This window comes from Acinonyx jubatus, chromosome B2, assembly GCF_027475565.1.
Source record: "Acinonyx jubatus isolate Ajub_Pintada_27869175 chromosome B2, VMU_Ajub_asm_v1.0, whole genome shotgun sequence".
Taxonomy (NCBI): domain Eukaryota; kingdom Metazoa; phylum Chordata; class Mammalia; order Carnivora; family Felidae; genus Acinonyx; species Acinonyx jubatus.
Window position 1 is genome coordinate 101,918,179 of NC_069385.1, and position 16,923 is coordinate 101,935,101.

Sequence of the window (16,923 nt, forward strand, 5' to 3'; positions counted from 1 at the left end):
TTTTATGCAGAGGCCTCTCCCAGCAGCAGGTGTGACCCCTACTCGGGTCTGGACGCCTCTCGCCTGAATCAGTTCCAGAAGGATGCAGCCCTTCAGACAGCAGAGAAAAAGCGAAAAGAAGCAGGGTGGTGAGAACCAATAAGTTTCAAACAGGTGGGCAAAAATCGCCGCCTGACCTTGATAGCTTGTGACCAACGTGGAACGTATTGAACTTCTGTGACAAAACTGCTCCCTCCATATGAACGTAAACACACACACACACACACCGTTGCCCACACTGCAGCCGATTTTGCAAACTCGGTGCCTCGGTTCCAAAGGATCACAGCAAAAACCTCTTCAAGCTTGTGCCCTGTCCCGGGCAGAAGCTGGGGCTGGAGTCGCACCCTGGGGCGCCGCGGCGCGTGCGCGTGCAACCGCGCGTGCGCGCTTCTTGACGCGCTGCCCTGCCACCGGGAGAGCGTGCCTAGACTCGGCCAGCCGCTCTGTGTGCGTGGGCTCGGCGGAGGCAGGAGCGGCGCACGCGTGGTACAGGCTTACGCAGACACCTTGCTGGGGTGTCAGTGTCACCGCGCTGGTGGTGCCCAGCCTCCACGTTGCTGTGCGGGGCTGCGTTCTGCAAACGTGCCTGAAAGGCGGTGGGAGTGTGCCAACTAGTGTGAGCTGGGGGAGGGCACGGAGGGATCCAAGCAAGAAAGTGGACCGGAGCAGACGTTTGACTGACCTCATCCTAAAGAAGCGACGGGGTTATTTATGAGCCCTGATTTAAAAGTAGTGGCTGCTAGGGAAGTGAAAAAGGAGCTCACCCCAAGCTATAAAAGAAGCTATAGTCTCAAGAATGCTGTTTATGACGATATAAATCAACGTGGAGCTTGTGATGGGAAATATGGAGAGCGTGAATTTGGGATAGAAACAAGGAAACAAAGTCAAGAAGGAAAAATGAGTTTTCGCCGTCCTTTTTCCACCCCACCCCCTCCGTCTCCATGCATTTCCTTCCTTCCCCGGGAGCCCACAATTCCAGCGAGGAAGCTGGGGCAGGCGGAGAAGCACACCCCATCGCGGGTCAAGTCAGCCTGAATCTTCCCCCAGTTTAAACGAGGCTCGTTAGATGGCGAGGGAATACATGTAAATAAACAACTTGGAAGATTTATGGGAAGGAGTTCAATTTTATAGGACTGTATTTATAGAGCCAGCGCTGGCTCACTTATAAATAGATTAATGGGAAGCTAAAATTAATGGACTTGTGAGCTGCGCGTTTAATTTCTGAGGCTTCTACATGACAGACAACCGCCCTCAAAGTCCAAGCATGGAAGGCAGCTTGCGTCGGGAGTCGTGAGCGGCCTCGGGAAGGGACGCGTCCCTTCGGGCCAGCATCTCTCTAGTGGCTCTAAGCTCTGGCTGCCCCCGGGTCCCAGGGCAGGGACCCCACGGGGCTGTTATTTGCAAACGAAGGAAAAGAATGTGGCCTCATAAAAAAGTAATCGTCTTCCTCCTAGCATTATTTTTAATCAGGGCCCTTAAGCCTCTAATACCGGCGGGCAGGTGGGCTTCTGGGGCACTCTAAGCCGCTCAAATGGGCTGGCTGCCTCCTGGCAGGCAGGGAGGGGTGGGGTGGACAGGGACACCTTCTCCAAGTTACCTAGGGTCCCTGTGCTGGGCTTGTGGTCAGGATCCAGGACCTAGCGGTTCCAGCTGCGGCTTTCCATACTCCCTCCGCAGCTTGGTAAAACAGTAACAAAGGGAGTGGGAAGCTGTGACAAGGCCATTTTGTTAGACAAGGCCGTCTCAGGCTTCCTACTCCTTTCCTTCTCTTTCCAGTTCTTCCTTCCATGCCTTCTAATTCTTTTCTCGCATTTGAGACATTCAAGATCCTGGGTTTTACCTAGCAAAGATGATTGTCTGGGATACATACTCTCCTTGTCAAATGGTGGTAGGAAGGGGGGGCGGGGTTTGGAATTTACCTATAGGATAATAGATGGCAGGCAGGTCTGTTTCTCCAGAGTTGGAGGTAACACTTCTGTAGGAAAATTTGCTATAGGAAAGGGAAATTACTCACCACCCACTTTGTATAATCCCAGTGGTAACCAAGCTCTCACTCTCCAAAAAGCAAATGAAAAGGAAACTCTGTAATATAGTTGAGCCAGAGACAAATACATACACCTATTTTCATTATAGATAAATGGATTGCATGCCCTCTTAATCACATTTCCCCTGCAATTCTTTCCATCCTTCTACTTCCCTTCCTTTTTTTTGGGGGGGGGGTGGGGTGGGGTCTTTATTTAGTCCTTTATAGTTCTAGCCATGATACCCTCCCCACCTTTCTTTAGTTAATAAGGAAGGCAAGAAGTGGAAAATCTCACATAAAGCAGATCCATTGTCCCTTCTGTCTTTCCCTATAGGGAAGTCCAACTGGGAATGATTCACCTGAAAAACAGAAAATTGATATGGGAGGCATATTATTAATTAATTAACTGAGCACCAACTATATGCTAAGTACTCTTATAATCTGGAGTTACCAAGATTTGACTTTGCTGATTATCCTTAAATCTATACACACATTACTGTTTCCGCTTTTTGTAATTAAACTAGGCAATATTGATGTTGGAAAGGACCCTAGGAGACCCACATTTTTCAGATAAAGACCTTGAGGTCCAAAGAGAAACAGTGACTTGTCCAGACTGTGTAACATCTTGGATGACTTTACGTTCCTTGCCTGAGGGAAGACACCCTAGCCTTGGGATGAAATACAGATTGAGAAGATGTTTGATCACTGCAGCCCATTAGGGCTGGGCTGCAGCCCATTAACCCAAATGAGAAAAACTCTGGCTTCTCTAGGCAGCCTCTGAGCCCAAGGTAAGAACTAACTTCCTAAGACAACTATGCCTTTTTCCTCCTCTGGGTCAAAGGAGCTGTTCCTCATTTGTTTATGGAGGGCTTTGCACAGCTGGTGAGGTCAGGGTTGGGTTCAATCCTGAAATAAGACAGTTAACTCCTCCAAATCCCAAGGTGTCGGGTACAGGAGCCCATACCTGGCCCTGTGGGCATCTCCTGCGCCATTTCCTCCAAGGAACACCATGCCAGAATGCTATCCCATTAGCAGTGGGAGGGGAGCATCATCTTTGACTTGTAACCAGAGCCCTTTAGTTACTGGGACACAGAGTGTTTTAGTTGCCTGGGAAGTAAATTTGACGCCTCATTTTTTAAAGGGCAAAATAAACCAAGAGATGCAGTTAACATGAGCTTTTATTGCAAATCTAGTTCGAAATAAGAGAGAAGAGTGTCAACTTGGAATTAAGAAAATAAAAAACACCTCCTAGTGAAAACAAAGTGTCAGTTTTTCTAAGAAGCAAAATTTATTGTATTTATGCTGTAATGAAAACATTGCCTGTGTTTCAAGTGAGAGGGGACAAAAAGAAAAAAAAATTCTTGGCTATACTTTTTCTGTCTGTAGAATTAAACAATGTCCATATTCAAGAAACTGAAGATGAAAACACAACAAAAACACAACAGTCTTTTTATTTGTGTAAATCAGATCAACACTGGACAATAAACCAATTTCTACCCATTACCATAACAGCTCGTCTATAAAGAACAGAAAAATTCAGATAGGATTCTACCTAGGGGCAAGCTATTTTTTTGGGGTTTTTTTTTTTAACCACCCATTCACAGAGGTATAGATTCACAGATAAATAATCCCAAACTACTTGCCATATTTACACATTCCCATTAAATTAAGCATAAATAAATATATACAAACTTAACATGGATACCCTCCAGAGCTCTTCTTCTGAAGAGCCAATAGATTGATATTTCTCGATTGTGTGGCAAAAACAATGTTAGTGAATTAGAGACCAACTCAACAGTGGAGTCAATTTTGGCATTTAAAGAATAGTGTTCATTCGACCTTTTGAAAGAAAACAAAAATGAATTTTGATATTTCTTCTTACTCTTCTTTCTTTCTTTCTTTCTTTCTTTCTCTTTTTTACCCCGGTAATTTAACATATATTGGCACAGGAGGGGAAACACTGTTTGGGCTCTTGAGGCAACATCAGATGGTTTAAGGTTATTATTTCCTTTCCACATAATGTATTACGCATACAGGATATCAGATGTGATGACAAATTCTCTATAAACACTCTAAGTAAGAAGGAGTTGCCCTTTTAAGTAAGGCTTTGTACCAGAGGAACAGTGTGTAGATAAGTCCGAGGCTTCAGGTTTTCCATTCAACCAAAGTTTTCATAGGATATGAAATAATTGCTTGAGAGAAAGTGGTTTCCTTGGCCAAAGAAAATAAAACAGCCAGGTCTTTGAAAGCCTCTTCGGTTCTTTATGTGGGGGTGGAGAAAGCTAAGGATGTGGAGCCAGAGAGAAGGAAAGAAAATGGAAGATAATTTTGGGGGTGGGGGTGGTGAAAGAAAGTTACTTTCCCAGCTTAGGGGAAAAATTAAAGATCGTTTTGATGGTGGAATACTTTCCTGGACAGCTCCCCCGCCGTTTTTTTGTTTGTTTTGTTTTGTTTTTGTTTTTGTTTGTTTTGTTTTGTTTCTCCCCTGAGACCCATAATACCTGTAAGGGGAGGCCGGGTCGGACAGAGAATGGTCAGGCGACCTCTGGAACCTCCAAAGGAACTTGCAGAGTGGAAAGTGTGAAGGCAACGCTGCCACATCCTGACTCCTTTTTTCTATCTTTAGCTATGTTGGTTTGGGACTGAGCGTTTGGGAGGGGGGCACGCGGCTGTCTAAAGAGTGCAGGGGTGGAGGAAGAGCTGCAACTCACCTGTTTGGTTTGAAAACAAAGCTCAGAAGAGCTTGTTTTAAACGTTTCCCTTGACTTAAAAGGCAAACTCTTGCGTTAATCCTACTGTTTATTGATTTATGGGCCCAAGGAAACCAAATCTTTTAATAACTCAATTATCAGATAAACGTAGCGGGCCAGGCTAAGGAAAGCAAAGGGGTGGGGGTCGTACCTAAAAAGGAGAAGGGAGGGAGGGAGGGGGCAGTGAGCTCTCTCCACGCGGGGAGGGGCGCAGGGGAGGCGCGCAAGGGGCTCTACTTAGCGGGGGCGCGGAGGAACACACGAATGAGGGTGAAGGGAGTTGAAGGGGGCCTGCATAGCCAAATAGCACGATTCCTATCCCATCACCCGCCTTTAGGAGCGTGAGGAGGGGGAGAGTTTTCATCCTGGCAAAGGCGGGGGAAGCTTCCGATTCCCTGGACATTTCTAGGCCACTTGCCTCCGGGGAGCAAGTGCCCGGAGCGGCCGCTGGTAGCAAAGGGCAAAGGCAGCGCTGAGACCCCTCCCCGCCTGCTGCCCGCGTGGCGCCGCCCCATTACCTACTGGAGAATGGGGCTTTCTCGGTCGCCTTAGCCCTTAGGGTGAGACCGAGAGCGAAAAGGGCCCGCGCGGCCCGCGGCCCCTCCAGCGGCTGATTCTATGTCCTCAACACGACTGGGCGTCAGTGGCCCACACGCTCTCAGGACCTGCACAGTAAGAGCAAGGCGCGTCCATCGCGTCTCTCGAACGTCACACGCGTGGGGCGCGTTGCCCTGCAAGGAAAGGAGACGATGGTTTTCAGTGTGGTTTCTCCTGGCCTTTTGCAACCAGAATACATACAATGCAAGCGGCCAGGCCCTCGGACAAAGGCGCAGGCTTCTGAGCTGGGGAGAGATGGAGTGTCTACACCCTCCGTAGGGGTTAGTTCCCGGCCTTTGTATTTCACCCGGTCTGGGGCTGAGCCCTGCACACCCAGAGGTCCCCAAAGGAGCTAGCGGTAGTTGGGCTGGGGAGTGACAGTAACCGTTGCTTGGACCTTCCAGGTGACCTAAAACCTGCTCCCTAACTCCCTTCCCCATGAAAGTGTCAGCGCAAAGCTCTCAGCAGGTGCCTAAAGCCCAATCCTCCAACCTACCCCCCCGCCCAAGGCCAAAGCCCTTTGGGGCGGCAGAACTGAGAGTCCCAGAGGATTCTGTGAATCCTGAAGAACAGACAACTGGATCTTTAACTTCCAGGGATGTTGCAAAGGTCCTAAGGTCTACTTTGTATAAAGAGGTGCGTGTATCAACACTAAATTTAGACTACTGGGGGTGGATTTCCCCACTGCTTTTGGGAGAGTGGGGACAATAGGTTCCAGATTTATTTTCACGATAATGCCCAGATGAAGCCCAAGAAAGGAGCTGGGCTGCCAGAATGAGACACAGTAAATGCATGAAACTTTATCCACTGCGAATAATAGTCCCAGGGTATACAGACGGTAAAATTCAAAGCTGAAATACATCTCCTTTCACTTTGCATTCATTATTTTGCCATCATATGCCAAAACGAGTGCACGTCTTGGGAGGGGGTGGTGATGCCTCATTCAGAAAGCATCTTGTAGAAAACAATTGTTGCTGAAACACGGAAGCTTGCACCACCCTCTTGCCCAGGACCACTCGAAAAGCTGCTTCCTTACCCGCTAAAACAGCAATCACCAAAGAGCCCAAGGAAATGGAATCTATTTCAAAGGCAGGGCAATATTGCTAAAATATTGGACTCCACGAATCCTTACTTTTCTCCCCTAAAATTCATTTTCAGCTCCCCCCCCCCTCCCCTGGAATTCCGTGTTGAGGTATCTGTTAGCAACTAGACTCAAAGCTGCTTCAATTTCTTATTGGCCACTTTCTAAATTATTCCCTTTGAGCTTCTTTAAAGAAGTGCACCTGCAGAATTCTGACACACAGGCTTTGATTTAAAAAGGATCGGATTTTTTTTTTCTCTGTACCTTATAGATTGTGTAGGAAGCCCAAGTCCTCTTTGAAGAAGCTCATAAACCATGCGGGCAAAGCTTTGGAAAACAGAAGAGAATGAAATGGTACATACCCCTCCGAAGGAATTACATACTAATCAACGTATTCATATTGTGCTTTTTTTTTTTTTACTATTGTTCTTAAAATTGGTAGATGACACAAACATAACAAATGCAAGATTCTCTGTATGCAGGTGCTGGCAAGTCTGGGAATTAGTAACATTTCTGAAAGGAACTGATGATGAGTCTGAATCAACTTATTGATCCGGATTTTCCTCAGCCGCAGGAGCCTCTCTGCTCGGCGGGCCCGCAGAAGCGGCAGCCACCGCCGGCACCACGGCGGGCCTCCCGCCCCGCCCGCCCTCGCCCTCCCCGAAGGGTGCCAACGGGAGCTGGGCACCGGTGAGTTAACAACGCAGGGCGCAGGGCGGGGCGGGGGTAACCGAGGGGCAAACGCAAAAGGGCTAACCACACTCATGTTCATCCCGGAAAATTCCCGTGACAGCTTGAGGGAGGGAGGGCAACATAGAAAAGGGTGGTTGGGAGAGGGGTGAGGTGAGGGGGAAGGGCGGGGACTGCGAGAGTTTCCTAAAAAAATATTAAAAATTAAAAAGTTCGTGCGTCTCAGTCAACCAACTCTCAAAGCACTGACACCAACAATGTTTCTCCGATTTTCTTCCAATAAGTTAGCGTTTTCTCATGTTTAGTCTTATGTTTATTTTTCCAAAGGGGGAAAATCATGGTTTTCTTTTATTATCAGTATTACTAAGCTCGAAAGAACCGAAGTGGAAAATCCGGACGTTTGTCTCCAAGTGTATCTTGAAATAGACACTGAGAACCGATATTGTTGCTCCGTTGTAAGCCTCAGTTTTTTTTTTTAAAGTTATTTAGCTCTTTTTTTAAAATTTGATTGTATGTGTATTCTACCTAATATAATTAATTCTTCCAAAGCCAATCCAACATTTTAAAGCTAAAATTAAATTTTTTTTCTGTTTTCCTTTTGTATTTAAAACATTTTTCTTTCTTTCTTTCTTTTTTTTTTTTTTTTTATTTTTCATTTCCTGTGTTTCTCCTCCTTGTCGCCAGTTTTACTACCTGGGCCTTCCCCAGACGTGTGCCTGTTAGTGGTGGTGTTGTTCAAGAACATCTTGTCCATGCCTTTGAGCGCCTCGGTGAGATAGTTCTGCAGGGCCGTGAGTGCGGCGCAAATGGCCGGGGCTCCGAAGCCGTGCGTGATGAGGCTGAAGTGCGTGAGGCAGCTCTGGATCCCCGGCTCCAGGATAGGGCTAGGTCTGCTGTTCCCGATTGGCGTCCGGTCCTGCGCCAGCAGATCCGTAAATTCTTTACAAAGTTGCCTGCAAAGAGGTGGGAGAGGAATAAAAAAATCACTATCGGTGTCGTTGTCATTGGCATTAGAAAGGAGACGCGCACACTAGCCCAGAGGCGCCGGGTCACCATAGAGCCGGAGAGCGAGGCTAATGCGGACGATTCCGCTCTGTTTCCCTTCACGGCACTCTCCCCTCTAGAGCAGCTGGGACGAGAAGGAAAGCGGGGGTGGGGAAGTTATGCACCCCTTACAGCCCAAAGCCTTGCCTTTCTCCCCACATCCAGTCTTTCTTCCTTCATTCCAGGACCGCCTAAACCCTGCTTGGGAAATCCGCTAGGCTTTAGCGTTTGATCTTTACTATTCAGTCATTTTTGGCTCTTACCTGGCAGATTTTTTTTTTAAGCCCTTTCCCCCTTCTCTCCTCTGCCTCTCTAACCTCTTGATGATCAGACTCAAAAAGCCCTGAAAGATTTAGGCCCCTAAACCACAAGCCTGTCCCTGGCACAGAAGCAGATTGCCAGAGACTTGCATGGCCCAGGGCAAGCAACTGTTTATTCCAGGACAGAATGCTGATTCCATTCAAAGCAAAAATCTGTTTACCTGCAGTATTTGGGAAGGAAGGTATTTTCCCCCCTTTCCCTTTCTTTTAAGTACAGGCTACTGAAAATCTTTGTACAACAGGATTGTTGTCAATATAAAAGGATTCCTACATTGTTTAAACAAAACCTACAGGTAGATGGGTAAGACACTGGGGAGGGTAGACTTTTATTTGTTGAAGGTTTTTATTTCCTCAGGGCAACTACAATTTAGAGGAAACTCTCAGCCTTAGAAATACTGTGTGCCTACGAATTGAGCTTATTTGAGAAATTTTTAATATAGGAGATGGACAAGAGGCTTAATATAGGATGGTTTTAGCCCAGAAGGTCCAGTGGCATGGCATCCCAAAGGCCACGACCTTTCACAGACTGGCAAACTTCTCCTGTCAACCTGCTTCCACCAGTCCATGGGTCTATACAACTCCAGTCCCAGTCCCTCCCCACCCCCCACCCTCACCTCCAGTGTGGCCTGACGCTTGGCAACACGTGGCCTGGCCAACAGGTCAACAAGGCAGTTACCCAGAGGCCCTTATCAGTGACCCTGGGGCATCCTTTGCCAGGGGGATTACTCTCAGGAAGAGTAATGGCTAAACAAGACAGAGACTACGTCCCCCACCCCCACCTGCAGCAGGTGAAAAGGTTTTAGTTTTAAGGCTGGTGGTTAGATAATACTGACAGGCATCTCTCCACCCTCTCTCTACTGGTTACTCCATTCAAAATGCACACCTACATCCTCACAACCAGGAAGAAATAGGTTATGGTGGTGCTGACGGTGCTGAAGTAAATAGGGCAGTTCTTAGGCACCTCAGAAGCACCTGTGGGGCTCAGATGCATGTATCCATGCCTCTACCCCATGATTCCAATTCAGAGGGCCTGGGGCTAGGTCCACAAGTAAATACCTTGGAAAAGCTCCCCAGATGATTCTGATACTCACCCCAGGTTAAGAAGTGCTGTCCTAAGTGAAGCCACAGGGCTTCAAGGAGTGATGGGGTGGAGGAAGTTACAAGGATTCCTTCGGGAAATAAGAGTTGGTGGGTGAAATCCTATTATCTAATTTATACACTTTAGTTTTATTTTCCCCCAAAGTACATTTACTCTTTTATAAAGCACCAACAGGTCCCCCACCACCAGACAGCAGGGCAAGGGGTAGGAGGGCAACAGATCCATTATACTGCTAGCTGGTACATCAGAAGAAAAACTTTGAAAAACAGGACGAGAGCCAAGTTTTGATCATAGAAAGAGATGGTTAAATCTGTCCTTAAGTTTGTACTCATTACCAAAGTGCCAAAAAAGAAATTCTGAACTGGGGGGAACAAATGCTCAGAGTCAAACATTCTAAATCTTCAAAGCCCAAAGCAGGGTCTGTAAGCAATTAAAGTTCTGGGACATTAATATTTTTTGACCCTGCGGAAAGGGGCAATCAAATTCCAATCACGTCTCAAAAACATCTGGACAAATTTGAGCAAATGATTTTTCAGCCTTCCATATATTTCTTTAAATTACGCTGTCAACGGAACAAACTGCGTCCTCCAGCACTAAATAAATGAGCGCCGCTGTTTGGGCCGAGCCTTGGAGAGAAACGCGCAGACGCACACAGCGCCGCCCACTGCAGGCCTGAGCCGGCCATAAAACACCAACAATATGACACTGAAGCCAAAGACAGGAGTAAATCAAATAAATAGAAAACCCACTGTAAAAGTTCAAATGAGCTCTAGACCTAAATTTAGCCAGAGATTTACTATTTTCCCCTCTGGAATTGTAGTAAATTTTACGTCTGTGGAAGATGCCAAACAGCAACGTTGGAAAGAGAATAATTAGAGCTGCGGGTGGAGATGGGTACATGTGGGTGACATATAGACATCCTGAGTGTGCCTATGACGGGAGATGTGAAACCAGGAAGAAATGTGCACCTAGGGATCCAGGGAAGATCTGGATCCAGGAAAGACCCAGAAAAGTCCTGCCTGGGATCCCCAGGGTTGGGGATAAGAACTGTAAAAAGCCTGGATTCATAATAATAAAGCCATTCTCCCCAAGAAACTTGGTAATAGAGGAGATCAAGACAAACCCACAGCCTTTAATCAACTTGCGGGGGGGGGGGGGGGGGGGGGGGAGGGGGGAGCTGGGAGGGCATCCTAGCCAGCAATCCACAGGCTGCAAAAGCTACTTGGACCACTGAGTTGCTTCCCAGCCCCACAAATGAGATCTGCATTGTCCTCCCAAGCGAGGGGAAGCAGCAGGGTGGGAGTCAGAGAGGAGGGCTGAGGGTCTGGGATACTCACTTTGTAGCGAGCAGCATATTCTTTCGGGAGTGCAGGTCACTGGGGTCCGTGTGCTGCCGGTTCAAATACTCAGAAACAGCTTTAGCAGGAAACTCTGTTTCGCAAATATACCCAAAATCCCGAGCTAAGTGAACAGCTTCTCCTGAAAAGACGAGAGTAGAGGTAATAATAATCAGCACCTAGTCCCTGATCATCTAGGACAGGAGACAGTCCCTGGTCAACTGTTGTTATTTATAGAAGAGGCCAGCTGTTGGGGGCAAAAGCAAGGGTGAGACTGATGCCCAGATAAAAAGGATTCTCAAGCCATAAAGTTGATGGAATAAACTTTGCTCCTGCTGCTCTTTCCAGCCTCTCTCTGATGATCCTTTTAGCCAAGTCCTAGCTAGACATCCCCTGAAAAGCTTTGGGTCTCCTACACACCATGCTTTCACTTAAGGGCAGATATATTCAGGAGCCACCTTACAATTGCACCTAGACAGTTGGCTAGACATTCAAGCCAGATTTCCCCCTTCCCTTTTTAAAAAGCACCCGTTATACCTGCTTTAAATAAAGTTTAAAAGTATTCCTATCTTTTGTGTTATCTTTTGTATTTCTTATAATTGCATTAGGAAAAAATATCTTATTAATAACAAATATATACAAACAATTCCACGTGTGAACATGTCCACATATATTAAAGAAACATATAAGGAATGAGTGTTTCTGTCCAACAATGAAATATGTATTCTTTGTCAGTTCCCTGATAGGTTTCAGGTCTCTCCTCAGAGGTTCCTGTCATCATTCTCCTACTCAAGAACTTTCTACTGCAGAAAGATGACACAACAACTATAGAAAACCTGGACATCTGAGTCCTCAGCTTATGTGGAAGACCTTTCAAATAAAACACGAATAGCCCTTCATGCACAGCCTTAGGTGTTCCAGGGAAGATCCTGAATATGGTAAAGAGATATGGTGAATTATCCCATAGCTATGTGATTTTTAAGGAGCATGACTTACTTTTAATCATCATTATCATAGTAACAACAAAAGACTTCAGGCATGGTGCTTACAACCATCCAGATCCATAAAACTGAAAATTGCCAACTAACTATTGTAACTTCAGTAGTTTTACAGTTTCCTTCCTTCTACACCCAAATTCAAGTCTTAGGCAGAGATAACCTTGACTGCTTTTTAAAATGAGGATTGTGATACTAACAAATCCCTGAAGGGCAAAAACTAAACGCCCCAGGCTGAGAATCAACTGCTAATCAGTGTGATCTGGAAATTTGGTGACTGCTTCCCCAGAGGGTAAGTTTGGGCCAGGCAACTCTGCCTTAAAGATGGCAAAGTGCAATGCCTGTAAATGTGATGACTTTATGGTTGCTGCTTACATATTCTAAGATCTCCTCCAAAAACCAATTCCCCACAGGAGTGTCATAATATCACATCCATAAAAATAGAAGAAAAAACCAAGACCAACATGTTAGACTCTAGAGAAAATTCTATAACTTCCTTCATTAAGACCATCTGGCTGTATTTCGTATCCCTTCCCCGTCCCACAAATTAACTGCAGATCCTCTTGTTCTCAACTGTGTAGAAGTTCCTGTTTATTACATACCATAAATATCATCCCCAACCCCAAAATGATGAGCAAATTAGAATGTGCCTGTCATAATTATGGCTCTTTAATTCACAATTGATGAATCTACACTGAAGATCATACGTGACTCCCCTCCATGTTTCCTCAGCACCACCCTGCACCCTGTTTTCTCCTAGGCATCATTGGCCTTATTAAGCCATATTTCAATAATAAGTCCCAGGTAATCAGCAGGAGATAGAACCCTGGGAGTGGCATGAGTTTTAAAATAACCATTAGGGGTCAGGAGTGCAATAATAGTTTCCTTATGAAAAAAGACAATGTGCTTTCTACTACTGACGATTCAGAGGTAGAACCTGGGAAGGAGAGGAATATAAAATGGATTGCTGCTTACAGAGTTACTCTTGCGAGAATTCATACAGAGGGAGTTTCACACACTGTCTCCTGCACATGGTGGTACAAGTGACCTCTGCACTGCCTTAGAGTCTGGACCTGAGCACTCTCCAGAGCTTAGGCACTCTTGCACATGTCCTTTGGCCTCTCTACAATTGCCAGTTCCCTCTAAGTAAAAGGACCTTTGAACTTCTCTCAGGCAGCCTCTTGACATTCGACTCATAAGGGCACAACAATTGCAGTGATTTCCAGTTAATCATGAAACGTGTAAAATGTCAGCCTTCAGCCAACAGTTAAACTCAGCCACTTCGTGAAATGGCCACACGTCTTGCTTACCTTCCACCAGGGAGGTGAGTAACGTGACATTTGCTGCTTTGCGCCTGCCCGCGGGTAAATTCAAACCGATTTTTTCTAGCCTTTCTCGCAAAGATCTCCCCCCATTTTTCGATTTGGCTCTGAAATTGCAAGAATTAACATTCTGATTAACCTCAGAGTATTCCTGAAACAAAGTTTAGACTTAGCAATCTAAAGCCCAGTGGAGCTTGAAGAGGTTTTAACTTGAGGTTAGCACATTTTCCCCCTTTCCTTGTGGTTATTTGCTGATAGTTTGCTGAGGTTTGCTTAATTTCTGCAATACAGAGCATAAAAAAATTGAGTCTTTTTTTTTTATCTCATGAGAAAATAAAATGATACCAGATGGGAATAATTAGGATGTAGGTTGTGGGTCCAGAAAGGTAGAAGTTGCACATGCAAACACACAAGCTCTTTCCTTGTAATGGAGCCAGTTGGTAAAGCAGAAACTGGGCAAGCGCTACCTTGCTGAAAAGAAGGAAAGAACTGGGTGGTTCAGAGAGAAGGCACTAGCTGAAACAGGTGGGCCTTTCGAGGAAGGAAGGGGTCAAGAATTGCTGTAAGATGGAGTTGGGTTAAAAGGGGAAGGAAGACTGAAACATGAAACCAACATGATGATGGTAATCGCAATAACAGTTAAACTAACACTTTAGGGAGTTTAGTTATGCGATAAGCACTGTATATTGATTATCTCACTTAATCTCATAGCAAGTTTTATACACACACACTCAATGCCCAGGGGGTGAATGAAAGAAACTTCCACACTCCAGGACTCAAAGGACTCACTTGGAGAGCACGGCAAAAGGATTCAAAGTGAGAAAAATCCATGAGTCACCCCCTTACTTCCTCCCTCATCTCTCCCTGTATGTGCTAAAGTCTTGGCAAAAATACAAGAAAAAACCCAGTTACTCTGACCTCTCTGGTGGTACAGTTCACACAGCCACTTTTAGGAAAGAAAGGGACTTTCAACCCCCCAAATAGGCCAGCTTGAAAAGTTCGTCTCCTACAGCGTCACCTTCCTATCAGAGACACTACCAAAGTGTCCTCTGTCCAGGCACTGGCAGAGAATCTGGGGAGAGGCTTTAAAATCTTAAGATAAAAGCCACCTCTTCCTCCATTTTTCACAAGGAGTCCATGAAATGTCTTCCTCCAATATTGAGGACCATTTGAATGCCCCCACGGGATAACGGTTAATATTCCATTGTTATTATTGGCGGTGTTCTTACTGAAGACAAGAGGTCGCAAGTCTAGTGCAGAATTTTTCAAGCCGAGGGAACAATGCTTTGGTGGCTAGTGACCGATTTAGTCGGCCGCCAAACATATTTTAAAACAAAACAGAGAAGTATCACAGTACGTTACTGGTACAAAGTGGTTTATTCCATGAAACGTCTGTTTTAGATAAGTGTGTGTCGGTTCTGAGTTTCACTCAGGCTACAGAACGCCCTCGAAGTGTCCCGGGGCTGGGAAGGAGTCCCGCGCCAGGCACAGGGCAGGGAAAGTGGGAGGCTCCCGCCACCGATCGCAGCGGGAGGGCGAGGCGGCGCGCGCTGGCAGCGCGTGGGTCCCGGGGCGGCGGCGTTTGCGCGCGCTGCCCTCAGCACGTGGCGACCGTAGCTCTCCGCACGCGCAGCTGGGGGGGGGGGGAGGGGGCCGCGCTCTGGACGCCCAGTTGCTAGGCAACTGCGCCGGGCTGTATGTTGGTTTCCGGGAGAGCCCTCTTCCTTCACCCCATAGTAACCGATTTGGGGGTTTTACCTTCTGAGGACGCCGCCGAGGAGAGACGCATTGAGGCATTCGGGGGGCGAAAGCCGTCTCTGAACTTCTCCCACAGTTACTTTGTACTTTGAAGTTGAACTGAGCAGAGACAAACGGCCCGGGACCGAGCAAAATACCTCGCCGGTGTTGACGGACATGCCTCCCAGGAAGCCATCTTTATTCATCATCAGAGAAGTCACAGATTTGGGAGGAACCGGAACTAGGGAGAAAAAAAATATGCCATAAAGGTGACCGGGTTTCGATCCTGGTGACCGGCTGATAGAATGTGTCGGTGCGTGCGCAGGGGCGAGGCCACAGGACAGGCGCCAAGTGGAAAGCTGGAGGAGGAAGTGTTTGTTCCAGTGGGGCTGCGGTGCGTTCAGAGCACTGTGTACAAACAAATGGAAAAGCCATCACTCCTCTGGAAACTTACCCCATGTGTGTAGCTATGAGTGCCCCCTTGCCACAGTCCCGCTTACTATACAAAATCAAAACAGCCCAGAGTTTGAATTATGCTGTGAAACCCGGCAAATCCTATTCCACCATGTGCTAGCTTGTGACCTTAGATATCTGTGAACTTCTCTGAATCCTAGATTCCTCATCCATCCCCTAAGGATAATAATCATATTTGGTGCTGAAGCCTGGGAGTGATTACATTATCAATGGTATAAAATGGTAATACCAATGTTCTGTATGAGAACCCCTCCCTCCTTTCTTATTGGACTCAAATCTATGGTCATCACTGGAGAGCATTGGAGAGTGGGCTCTTTCAGACACTGTGCTCAAGAACAGCCAAGTAATACCATTAAGCTTGGGCTCGAAAGAGCTGCTCATTTCTGTAAAGTGGATCTCATTCTTTCCTACATCATAACAACATATTCATTTAGAAATGAACCCAAATGCTCCTCTCCAGTGAAAGCAATTCCACAGTGACATGAATTTTGTTTACAAATTAACTAAAGCACCGGCTGGTGATTGTTTGGAGCAGTTATGATTTACAACAGGTGCCCTGATCAATCAACCAATCACTCTAATTCATGTGAGCGGAGGTCTTGCCTTGCCCCAGTTGTTTCATTTCGGCAAGTAATTGATAACAAACCGCACTCAAGGTATGTTTTATGCAGAAGTTAATAAGAGCTGACAGCTGGTTGCCACTGCTACCCAGGCGCATTCAGTCTCTCCAGCCTGTATTTCTGTTTAATTGTGTTTCAGTGTCATCTGCACCTCAGGAAGAGGCGGGGCTCAGTAGAACCAAAGGGCTGGGAATGAGGAACAATGAATGGTCAATCTCCCAATTCCCGGGCAGTCTTGCTCCCTTGGACTTCTACACTGCTGAAGCTCATTTTCTTTCTGCAGGCTCTAGAAGCCACAGGGCAGGTGACTTTTCCTGGCTTGCCTTACACCTTAGCTTCTTCCGATGGGATATGAAGCCCCCAAATCTTCAAACAATATTTGTTGATCACCAGTTCAGGGGATTTATTGAAACATGCATCTGGCATGAAAAAGAAGGCTCCCATTCCTTCTCTTTAATAAAGATTATGTCTTATCCTATCATCCTGGTAGGGGAAGACATGCTCTTTCCACCATCCAGAGCCTAAAACTCTACATGTCAAACAAGTTGTACAACTTCTCTTGTATAGAATAACCAACAGTGAGTATTTTTGTAACAGCTTATTCTCTCTACTACAGATTCCAGCATTCAGACTTCCATGATTGTTTGGAGACTCCTGAAAGCCAGGCTGGTCCCAAATCTCTTATTTATTAGGAATTGCAGTTTGGCCCTTTACAAACATCTCATGGAAAAGGATTTTCCTAGGAGAATGGATGGAGGTCCTGGAGCATTTCCTTTTGCTACTCCTTAGATGTTT

At 46.2% G+C, this 16,923-nt stretch overlaps 1 protein-coding gene across 6 annotated transcripts in view; it reads right to left on the reverse strand.

Moving 5' to 3' along the window:
* Positions 1-3,327: 3,327 nt before the first annotated feature.
* Positions 3,328-16,923, reverse strand: part of TFAP2B (transcription factor AP-2 beta) — a 30,027-nt gene continuing 16,431 nt past the window's right edge. For 3 of the 6 annotated variants that reach the window (XM_027057583.2, XM_015079759.3, XM_027057586.2), the window contains 5 exons: positions 15,056-15,275; positions 13,286-13,404; positions 10,981-11,122; positions 7,874-8,133; positions 3,328-6,817 (listed from right to left, as the gene is read on the reverse strand). In XM_027057583.2, the coding sequence (XP_026913384.1) occupies positions 6,756-6,817; positions 7,874-8,133; positions 10,981-11,122; positions 13,286-13,404; positions 15,056-15,275 (803 nt within the window). In that variant the 3' untranslated portion in view covers positions 3,328-6,755. Of the gene's footprint in view, positions 8,134-10,980; positions 11,123-13,285; positions 13,405-15,055; positions 15,276-16,923 lie in introns of all 6 variants that reach the window. The other 3 variants (XM_027057581.2, XR_003419579.2, XM_027057582.2) reach the window with 3 other exon arrangements.